At 37.0% G+C, this 12,004-nt stretch overlaps 1 protein-coding gene across 2 annotated transcripts; it reads right to left on the reverse strand.

Annotated features, from left to right (window-relative positions):
* Positions 1 to 1,245: 1,245 nt before the first annotated feature.
* Positions 1,246 to 11,656, reverse strand: LOC143879205 (farnesyl pyrophosphate synthase-like). Of its 2 annotated transcripts, none has more exons than XM_077381443.1 (12): positions 11,482 to 11,656; positions 6,917 to 6,941; positions 6,457 to 6,572; positions 6,247 to 6,333; positions 4,313 to 4,429; positions 4,098 to 4,186; positions 3,728 to 3,779; positions 2,881 to 2,976; positions 2,732 to 2,776; positions 2,521 to 2,610; positions 2,368 to 2,439; positions 1,246 to 1,509 (listed from the first exon to the last, which is right to left on the reverse strand). In XM_077381443.1, the coding sequence occupies exons 1-12, from the start codon at positions 11,611 to 11,613 to the stop codon at positions 1,381 to 1,383; spliced, it is 1,050 nt and encodes a 349-aa protein (XP_077237558.1). In that variant the 5' UTR covers positions 11,614 to 11,656; the 3' UTR covers positions 1,246 to 1,380. The 2 variants fall into 2 exon arrangements, with proteins under 2 accessions (XP_077237558.1, XP_077237559.1); XM_077381444.1 differs by lacking the exon at positions 1,246 to 1,509 and adding an exon at positions 1,602 to 1,712.
* Positions 11,657 to 12,004: the final 348 nt, after the last annotated feature.

Raw genomic sequence — 12,004 nt, forward strand, 5'->3', positions numbered from 1 at the left:
TTGACAATCAATGACATGGTTCATTTAAAATTTTCATCAGTGTTGCCCCTACAGTCAGGGGTGGAGCCAGGAATTTACACCGAGCCGGACTAATTTAGCCAGGTCATTGGGGCCATGTCCACTAGACTACCTAAGCATGCATGTACAGTCATGCACAATTTTGCAAGTCAATGGGGGGCTAGCCCCTCATGCTATATGTGCCTCTGTCCCTGCCTACAGCGAGTTATGAGTTATTAATTTGAATTTTCCATGGTGATTAGCTAGGAGTACACGCACCATATTCATGTTGATTGGGATACTTTTGAGGTGTTCTAGAGAATAAATATTGAATCAATGACTCAAAATTGTCTTGTTGCTGTTGGTATAACTCCAATGGAGATGGCAAAAAGAAGACATTGGCGGAGAAAAACACTCTGCTCTAATCGTGGCATCAAACACTTTCTTGACACAACTAATTACTTGATAGAAAAGTATCTAGCTTAAATAGCGTCGAGTGTTAGACCTATCAAGACGCGTACTCTTCAAAGGAGAATCTGAAGGTGATTTGTTAAAGGGTCTTATCGAGGGCCTCTTTCGAATATTTAATTCTATATGAAGGACTTAGGCATTGATCGAAGTGTGATGGATATTATTAGAAGTGATTTGCTAGGGACCATCACAGAAGACATTTTGCGGAGTGGCTGTTGTATGAGAGAGCAGCCACATAGGATGAATTAAATGAATAAGACGAAGAGTGAGCAGCCATGAAAGTTTTTTCTATGGAATATCTGTTTATAAAGTGGTAGGAGAGGTTAGGAGAGGGGCAAGAAGAGTGGGAGAGGAACAGAATTGAGAGTGCATGACAGAATTGGGTGAAAAAAGGGGAACAGAATATTCAATTCCCTCCCTCTCCTACCCTCGCTGCCCCTCTCTCTCAACACTTGATAAGCTAATATTACATGGAATAAAAAATCATGGCTGCCACACATGGCTTTGATGAACTAAATGAATAAGACAAAATCTGCTAGTCGGCACTCGGCACTAAACAACAAAAAGGTCAGGAAGATTATCTTCGGCTCATCGGGTTTCCTTCGTGGGCATTTTTGTAATGAAGGCCATTTCTGTCTTATTTGGAAAACATTGAATAGAGAGCGCATAGATGTCCATTCGGTTGCTCTCCTTGACTGGGAAAGGAAATGGAAATGGAGATGGCAAATAGAAAGACAATGAGTTTGGCCTTCTAAAATCAGCAGACAACAACAGAGCTACTAAATATGCGTAAAAATAGAAAACGTACGCATGTTTTTCCTCTAAATGGAAAACAACAAAACAAAGATCAGGGAGAAGAATTAGGATTAGACTTGTCTTCCTTTCCCCATTTTTCACATTGTTTCTCAGCTCCTATTTTTGTCTCTTATAGATCTTGCCCAAGAAAGACTTCAACACCTCCTGCACTGATTTGTTTGGCTGGGCTTCAATTGAGGATATCAACTCTTCATAACTCTTGCGCTCATACTCTTCAAACACAGTCTGCATCAACCAAAAACAATTTAACAGAGCGTAATTTTACCAGTAAAAAAAGGTACACTTAGAACAGAAAAAGGCAATAATTGAATCTCATAGTTCTAACCATAACATTATAAGCTAAAAAGAAAAACAATGCATATACGAAACTGATATTTGCACCCTTGTTTGATACATATATGCCCTTTTGTTATTTTAGACCTTTCAACCTGTTTCAATTCTCAATGAGCCAGTGGGAATATATGAAAAAAAAAAGAGGAATGCATTTATGAAGAAAACAGGGCGCCGAATCATGTTTGAGCTTTATTATGTAGGACAATGATATTGCCACTCCTTTATTTCAATAATGGCACTTCTCACTTTAAATGAAGAAGATATATAAGAATATTTTTCACTATAAATAAAGAGGCAATTTCTTTTTCTTTTTCTTTTTTTTGTTATTTTCGGGTTTATATTGGGAAAAAATGGGAAAAATAGAATATTTAAAAATATATAGTTTAAGTAAAATATAAAAAATATATCGTAAAAAATATGGTGATATTTTTCACTATAAATGATAAAAAAAATATATATATATTTCAGGGTTTTGTCGTTTTCTCAAAATGCAGCAATAAAATCATGATATTTAAAAAGTGTCAGAGATATTTGCGACCATGACCATAATGAGTTAAATCAACATTTGGATTTATGGTAGAATGTAGACTAATACTCTTCAGATCAAGCATGCTTTATAAGGGTGTGCATAGAAATCAAGATCGTTACTACTGAAGCCCAAATATTTGGATTTCCCAAGTTGAGATGTGATAAAACTTTGAGGATGCCACTATTCAATGTAAATTGGAATGAAAAGAATGGAGCTCAAACCTGAAGATCAAGATCTTTATAAAGTCCCTTCACTATAGCAACATGGGCAGGATCTACCTTCCCATAGTTCTCCTGAAGTGGACATCATATATAAGAAAACCTTGCACTTGTTTTCCAAATTATAGGCGAGAGAGAGAGAGGGGGGGAACTTACAGATAACAATTTCTTTTTATTCTCATCAGCACATTCAAGAGCTTTCACAACCAGCCAAGAGCACTTAAAGTCTTCAATATCTGTTCCAATCTGATAATGCAAAAGAGCTGGGATCGAGATCTTAACTTACAAAATAAAGAAAAACATGCAAAATGGGGTTGTGCAGGATGAACTTCCTTTAGAAAAATCTGGAGATTGGCTCAAAACCTACCTTACCAATCACTTCAGGGTTGCCATAGCAATCCAGATAATCATCCTAGAAAGCAGAACATCCATTATTGATGTGTATGGAAGGAACCCCCGCTCTGTATATAAGTGAATAATAATGGAAATTCACAGAACTCCTTTTAAAATAATCACCTGTACTTGAAAGTAGGTCCCCATCTCGATAAGAATGTTTTTAACATCAATGAAATCATCCAAATTCTCACCTGACATAAGCAATGCGCATGCAACCTGCGGTTGTATTGTGAAAAAAAAAGCAGATGTACTAATAGGCCAATAGAAACAACCAATTCTTACATAAGGGTGAGAATTCATGGAAGAGAAGAATCATTTTGATATGTTTATAGGACCATAAGATCAATCCTGCTTATGTGCATCATATATATATGGAAAAGAAAGGCTTGAAAGTGAAAACCCAAGGAGAACATAAGGAAATAACACCCCCAAATAAGATTAACAATAACATGCAATTCTTTTACAGAGGGCATTTGAAATGCAGAAAACATGTAGAAGATTTTTATGTACTAATGCCGGTAATAATATTTGAAAAGTTGGGCTAAGTATCTGCTAGAAACGGTAAAGACATGCTTGGCCTAAAACAAGTTATCCAGCAACAGATTTTGGTTCTTAAGAAAAACAATCAAAATCAAAACAAACCAATGTCTGTTTAGGTGCAGTTCCAAAATTTGAGCAGTCTCTGCCAAGACATCAACAGCTTAGGCTCTGTTCGTTTAAGATTTTGCCAACTGATTATGAGTTTTAAACCGATTACTGGACTCAAATTTAAACGTAAGTTTGAGTCCAATAATCGGTTCTGGACTCACAATCAGTTGTCATAATCTCAAACGAACAGAGCCTTAATATATGTGCAGTTCAGATTGCTCATTTTTTAGTAATTTATTCTTAAGAAAGCATGAAGACAGATCTGAACATAAACCATGTGGCATCATATGTACGTATTAAAGTAAGCTTTTTGACATACCGGAAGGTAAAATGAATAATAGGCAGTTTTGTACTGAACAATGCGACGATACCTGCAGAACAATTCAATAATTTTGCAGATTAACAATAAATAAAAAAACAAGTTGGTTTCAAAATTAAAAAGAGACAGAAATCATATAAAATAAGTATGAAACAAGTATTGAGCAAAGGCAACTTCACATACAATGTCTGCATGTCACAATATAATCAAGGAAAGACGGAAGAAACTAACAAAAGTATAGAAATCGATTGATGGTTTTATTTGAATCTCATAATTCCCATGCTATTCCTGTGAGGGAAGTACCTCACAATCAATGCATGATAGAATGCCATGTCATGTTATACTAAGTGCTTGCAGTTTCTATACATACACTGGCAATGTGTACTTGGACAAATCTTTCTCTCCTTCATGGGTAGTAATCAAATCTAACATTTGTCCTGAAGCTGTCTGAAACTCAACCTATCAAAAGATGACAAGAATTAGTCATAACTAATAGTAAGTCATTTAAAAGAAAAACCAAGACATTAACCCATAAAAAGACGCACACCTCAGTAATAGATCATTACCCTATGAAAAGATGCTCACCTCATTGAATAGATCCACGAGATCTACATAGTAAGGCTTTTCCCTGAAGTGTTTTTTCAGCATTCTAGGAATATGGTTTCGAAGTAGAATCCCATCATTTGCAGCAATCATACCAACCTAGGATATGAATTTCATAAACGTTAATAACTTTCCGAGCTAAATTTTGGACAGAAAATGCATGTAAAGCTTCATTCCTAACGAAGGTCAGACACTGCCACACGTGAGAAAGGACATAGAGAATCACTGGAAGATGCTCATTACAGTATCGCAGGAGAACAAGTTCATTATTTTTTATTTTTTTTTGACCTCATCGCATTGATGACAGCTACAAACAACTAGCTCTGACTTGTAACCCAAATCTCTTTATAAGCTCAATAATATATTAGATCTAACAAGTAACAGATGTATTACTCAACTGCCATTTTAAAGGACCAACGCTAGAGCATTTCACAGTGGAACTTTAGGGCCTAAACTATTTGCATATGATCTTATATGCAAATTTTTTAAAGTAAACATGATTATTTGCAAATAATGACTATAAAAATTTTATAAATGATATAGTTAGTGGCTTCCAAAGAGATTTTAAAGTCCCATTTGCAAATCATATCAACTTAAACTAATTTTATTTTCAAATAGGGGCCGATTTTGGTCACATCCAAATATGCCTTCAAATATAAATGTCATATGTGCGGCGAACCATGCCGCATAGATGCTGCGTTCATGCTGTGCCATGTAACATGGCAGGAAAGGATGCAAAATCATGCCAAGCACAACAGCTCTCAGATGAAATGACGTACAATAGCATGATGTACAATAGCACTCATGTAATTCCTATTGTACAATAGCACTACAATAGTCGGTTTAAAACCATGGTCCCAACAAGTGCTATCAGAGCCGGGGCGTGGTAACTCCTGTGTACCCTCTAGGGCTATCAGAGCCAGAGCATGGTAACTCCTGTGTACCTTAAAGGATGGAGAAAATCCCATGGGGAAGATCTCAGTAACCCCAGTGTACCTTAGAGGACGGTGGGTGAAATTCCCTCGAAGAAGATCTCACAGTTCCCACGTTGTTGCCGCATGCAGTGGGAGATTGTCCACATTGCTTCCATGTTGGGGGTTCCATGCGAAAGCAAAGATCCCACATCGGAAAAGTGAATGGATGTGGATGGGCTTATAAGGAATTGGGCACGCACCCCTTAACGGCTAGCTCTCACGGTGAGTTCTACCCAGGTCCCAACAGAGGTAGTATCGGATTTTGATAAAATTCAAGCCCCAAGAAAAGAATTGGATCCGCAAAATCTCATTGCACATACTTGAAGCTAGGAAAATATATACTTGCCTAAGTAGCCTACCAAATAGCCACTACACTATCAAGAGGCCTGACAGGTACTAAATTGAAATCCAGATCCACACAGCAGCCTCTAGCATACTCATATAATAGATTCTGTCTCTTGTCCACTCTAAAAGCGCTCAAGGCCAAGGTAAGAATCTTTTGATGAATTTTACCCATAGATATCCTTTCAACCAATAAGGCATTTTCTGCTCTTAAACATGTAAACATGAATACTATAGATTCATTTGTTTTGTGTTTAACAATTATCCTATTGTATATTTACTGGAAGCTGCAAAGCAAATCCTATACAAAAGAAATGCTTAATAACCAATCACGATTGAATGAATGAAGGAGGACAGCCTGGCAATGTTCTTGTATACTGATATGTCGACTGAAAAATCACTAGATTATCTCCCTAACATCTCTGAAAGTCCCAAATGATATTTCTAGAGAGAATCTATCATACCACTTACATAAAACATTCAGCTACAATCTACTGTTCAAAGCATTACTGATATTGAAAATACTGAATGATAAGCACTTAAAAGTAGAAAAGTGTACACAGTGTCAATGATAAATTACTAGAAAAATTGATTACATACCTTTGGCAATCTGAACCAACAAGGTTGACCACGTCGTGTGTGAGAGTTGTCCATGATATCATCTAGGACAAGAAAATATGCTTGAAGCTGCCAGTATTGTTGTCAAGAAAGTTTCAGATGCCATCCACTATAAGAAACAGAAAAGATAAAATAACCTCTTAAGAAATTTTCAGGCTCATTCAGAAAATATCAAAGCATTTCAGACTATACCCATTCAATGCCCCAACCAAGCACACAAGCAAGGAAGACTTCATCTTCACTCAACTCCTTTCCTTGTTTTAAAAGTTTGTAGCTATCAATCACAGAAAGCCCACGATTCAGCTTCCCTGCCAATAACACAAATTAATCAAAATCTGTTGATAAAAACATATTCCTGCATATCTGTTAAGAGAAACATGCTCCTTCCCGGTATTGTGTATGAGTAATCTCTGCCCTTGTAGTGATTCTTCTTCTATTTTATATGTATTTAGTTAAATTCTCCAAAAAATAATAGAAAAGAGTACTCAGAAAAAGAAACGCAGTCCTTCGTATCAGCCCAAATTCTATGAATAAATATGCACACATGGATCATGGAAAATGTCACATAGCTACAATGATGATACATAAAAATACCGACCAAATGTCTTCTTTACTATAAAAGCGATAGATGTATATGTGTTCTATTGCCCACCTCCAGGTACATTGTACTCCAGCATCTGTCATGAAGAGGCATAAGACATGATCAAGTCACAGAAGTATGAACAAATTCTAAACAAACAACATAGAAAAGATATAAATCTTCATATAAATAAACATTTAAGTCAGTTACTCAAGTGATGTTATATAAAATGAATAGAAAATAGAAGTGTGGAAGTAATGCTGAACATATGCATTAGCTAATAATGCTTTCAAATTTTCAACAAATTCTCAAATATTTGATAAAAAATTTAACTAGAATAAATATAAGTCATGGATTTTTTAAAATAAAATTCATAGATTGGTCTGACTTGTTGCACCTTTTTCAATTCATATTTTAATAACATGCGTCATGTACATTTGATGACCAGATACACCTTACTGTTAGTGTACATAATCCTGAGAGAAGAATGGAGATTCTAGCATATACTTAATGTGAAATTGGAATGAGAATGATCCAAAATATCATTGCTCCGTCTGGTTGCCGGTAAAATTTTGGTCCTAGGAAGTTTTAGTAAAATTTTGGTCCCATCCCATGTTTGGTTGCCTTTTAGCACTAGAATTTTTTTAATCCCACTCTTGTAATGATTGCCTTTTCATCCCATCCCAAAATAATCCCAGGAACCAAAAATAAGCTTGAGAAGAATTATTTTCTTCCCAACAGTTCAAGCAAGCAAACAAAGTTTTTTTTTTTCTCCCACCATAGTCCGGTCAACCAAACATGGGATTTTTATTTTACCGGGATACTTCTAGGACTTTTTTTTCCCACCAATCTCCTTGGATTTTTTTTCTCCCACATAAATCCCAAGAACCAAAAAAAACCTGGCAACCAAACAGAGCATGGAGATAGAATATTTCGGACAGATAAGGTAATATGAGTAAAATGGAGATTCTAAGAGACTGACAGCATGGCCTTCCCATCCTCTTAATTTTATTTTAGGCTGGAATGATAGTGAACAATTTAATATGAAGATAGAGGCAGACACCGACTCTCACAAGCCAAGCTGGTATCAAGTGAGAAAGCATTAAGAAAAACAGGTGCAGCCAGACTATGGCTCTGGAACAATAGGGAAGGTCATGAAAGTGATAAGAACAGGTCTAGCAATAACCTCCCTGGCTAGAGAGTCTGCTTCCCTATTGGAGGATTGGGGGTGTGCTGAAACACGAGTCTATGTCAATCCAAGCGGTCAATGATCTTGTGGAAGCAGTCCGATATTTGCCAAGGAAAGTCATACTTAGCCTGAATCAACTTGATAATATTATTGGAAGCTTCCGCTAAAACCTACAGCTCCCAAAGACGCGAGGACTAAAAGTTGATGCCCCACTTGAGAAATGAGAACCAAAACCTCCTCCTCATTATAATCTTTAGTACCAATTGGGCCAAATTAGGCGAGCTTGACCGAATCTCTATGGTCTCTGATACAATCCGGGCCAATCTAGCGACACCCATCCTCTTAATTTTTCCTTTTTAATCTTATGTCCTTTATGGTTTTGATGGGAATGCCCTTCTGAATTCCCCTTTCTCCAGAATGTTTCCCTTAACTATTTAAAAATAATATGGGTTCAGGAGAGATTTCTTAGTGGAGCCAGAAAGATTAGATACTATGAACGCCTTTGGTAGAAAACAATACAGTGTTGCAATATTGACACTGCAGGAAAGTTTGCACTCATTGAGACATTGTGTCTCTTAACATCTGTTGGACATTCTCTATTGGGCTAAGAAGCGTCATGATTGCAACACAAAACACTAGCTTTGAGAGTCAATCTAGCTGATGCCAGGGCATGGATATGTACTACAACAATCAGGAAAAGATTCGACTAGTTAAAAACCGTCTTCAGAGGAAGGACAAAATGCACAATCACACTAAGGTTCTGTAAGGAAAAATTGATCTCGACATAAGCAATGAGAGAGAAGTCAGCAGAAAAATATTTATACACAATTTGGAAGATGCATATTTGTATTATCAATTAGTGATATCGTTAAATTGTAGGGGTGTCAATGGATCCAGACGGTCCGATGGACCATCCGAATCCGAACTTTAATGAATGGGATATAAGCATACCAAGAGGGTCCATGGGCATATTTCGGACTCCCAATCATATGATCTGAAATTATTTGGATCGGATCCGGGCATGCTACAAAAGTCCTTAGGGACAGTCACGATCCGAAATCGTCTTACAGAAATACCCTCAAAATAATTATAACATCAATGTTAAGTGGGGATATTGTCGTCAAAATAGTCCATATTCTTTTAGTAGTTATTGGTTTCCATCTTTATTGAACGAAATCTCCTCTTTCCTTTTCGAAATAAATCTCCCTCTTCGTTCCTGTGTAAGTAACCCTTCCCCATATGTGGAGCGAACATCTCATCTTCCTATCAGTAACCCTAACCCATCTACTCCATCTAGTCCATCTTCTCCATTGACATTAACGTTCTATCCCTAGTCATTGCTCTCACCCTCGGCATCACTGCAACCTTTCCTTCCCAGCATCCGAGCAGTTAGCACGGAAAACTCCTGCTAAGTTTTTGGTTTCTATTATCTTCTTAGAATGCTGGATCGTGGATACGTATTTTTTCCCCGTTTTTAGTCACTTCTCTGAAGTCGATTACTGCTTTCATTGTGGTTTCCTAGTTTTTGTATTGTTCCCTTGTTCAGTGAAGTTTTTTAGGAGAGTGGGGTGATGAAGTTGTAACGATTGAGTTTGTGGATGAGGAGAAGGGGGTCCGTGGGAATGGAAAACAGACCTAGTAGCTAGTTTGTGGTGAAAGATTTGTTGGCTTTGGATGTGGCATTAAATCTAACTGAGTTGGGTAGGGGATCAACTTGGCAATTTTGCAAAAAGCCATTTCGGGAGAGGACAGCCACCTGTAGAAGATTTTGTCCTATTCATTTAATTCATCTGAAGGCGGTTCTCTCCCGTAAAACTGAGCCACTGTAGACACCCCATTTTGTCTTTCTAAGAAATTGCCTGCCGTTGGGTTTAGTAGGATGTTGTAGTAGTGGGTCCAACATTTGAATGTTGTCAACCGTCCATATGAAAGGCCTTGTGTTGGATCCCGTTTGACTAAAAAATAGTGGACTGGCATTCTAACTCTTTTTGAAAAAAATTAATTGTGTACTAAGCTTAGTAGGACATAATAGGACACTCCGATGGACGGCCCGATTTAAAATGGATCGTGATCGTGACGTGGAAAGTAGGATCCGAAGAACAATCCGAATCCGATCCGACCGATAAGGAATTTGAATGGATCGTGACTGTGACATAGGTGGATCCGATCCAAAGTGGATCCGTTGACACCCCTATTAAATTGCTGTAATATGATCTCACAAAGACAAAAGAAAATCACTTCTTTATTAGAAATCTAACTCAATCATTCAATGTTCAAAGTCCTTTGATAAGATCACAATAATAAGAAAGCTAAGAAGAAAACAGAACTTCAGCTCTCTCTCTCAAATGAGCAAGATCTATCCTTTATATAGTGAAGAATAAGATATGCGATCCTTTGGTGTATCTCCCACGTGTCATATCTTGATTGGTCTTTTCCCCGCTCCAATGATATTCGGTATACACGTTTGTCCAGCTGTCGTCTAGCTGTCAGCCACTAATAAAGTCCGCCTCTAACAACTTTAGATGATGTGGCTGATTCAAATTACTATTTTCCCATCAATACAAAGAGATAGATAACTCTATATGAATCAATATATTAAATCTGTCCACATGTATGAATCATGAGGCGTATGACCACTTTTATCCCTATCAATTAGTAATATATCTCAACAAGCAACAATAGATCTTCACTGTTAAATAGTCTCTTCCAAGTATATGAAATCAACCAAACATAAAGATCATTCTGTCATTGTGCATTTTTCATGTTCTTAAAGAACATTCTTTTCTTTTTCTTTTTCCCCTGAACAGGGATTATTTCAAATCAAATAGGCATTTCGCCATTTCCAGTAATTAAATTTTAATTTTGCCTCTATTTACATTTTATATTTCCTCTTCATTTATCTTATGTGTCTTCATACTACCGTAACAAAGCAATAGGAAAAGAAAAAGGAAAAAAATTTCCCGCCTCCGAAAAACATTGTTTCGTTGAAAATAAGAACACATCTAAACAGAGGAACATCGGAATTCTACAAACTACTCAAAATACCAGAAAATAAGGGGGGGAAATTCAAATAGCAAAAAAAAATACAGATCTTCATAAGCACTTAGAATTTCAAAAGAATAAGAAAATACACCAGCAGGTAAATCACAGTCCTGCTAATTAATTAAACCACAAGAACAAATCGCAGGAATTTCTCCGTCCGTAAAAAAATGTAACATTCCAACAGCATGATCTTTTCTATTTACAGAGAGTATTACAAAAAGTATGAAAAGAACAAAAAAGAGAGATCTTGAACGAAAACGAAAACGAAACGATAGAAGAAATGCAGCATTTTCACAGAGAAATTTCTTAAACTTAAGGAGCGATTCCGAACTAGATCAGATAGCGAGAAGAACAGATCGAGAAAAAAAAATGAAAGAAGAGACAATGAAATGGTCAGGATCCTTACCCGATCGATCCATTGCCTTGAATCTTCCGTGAAATCAAAGGCAGGATCTTGAAGCAGTTCGGATTTGAGCTGAGCGTAGACATCGAGAAATTTCGATCTCAGATCACTTGATTTCCCGTTTGTGGCGGCCATGGAAGAAGAGCACAGAGAGAGAGAGAGAGAGAGAGATGCGACTCTTCATCGATGGGTTCAATTTATAGGGGGAGGAGAAAAAGAAAAGGGCAATGATAAATTCGCCCCCTTCTATTACCATATTCTCCCCCTATTTTTCAAATGGACTGTACAGCCCATACGATAGGATGATCCAAACCGTCCATTTGATGGGTCACAATGTAAATAGGTTGTGACCCAGAAATCATTTCCATAGGATGATCCTAGCCCTCCGATCTATAGAGAAACTCCATATAATCATACTTCTATAGATTGGATGGCTAGGATCATCCTATGGAAATATTTTTTGGGGTCCAACCTATTTACATTGTGGCACATCAAATGGACGGTTTGGATCATCCTATGGTGTGGG

This window comes from Tasmannia lanceolata, unplaced genomic scaffold (genome assembly GCF_043159265.1).
Source record: "Tasmannia lanceolata isolate RefF3 unplaced genomic scaffold, GAP_Taslan_0.1 ptg000006l, whole genome shotgun sequence".
Classification (NCBI taxonomy): domain Eukaryota; kingdom Viridiplantae; phylum Streptophyta; class Magnoliopsida; order Canellales; family Winteraceae; genus Tasmannia; species Tasmannia lanceolata.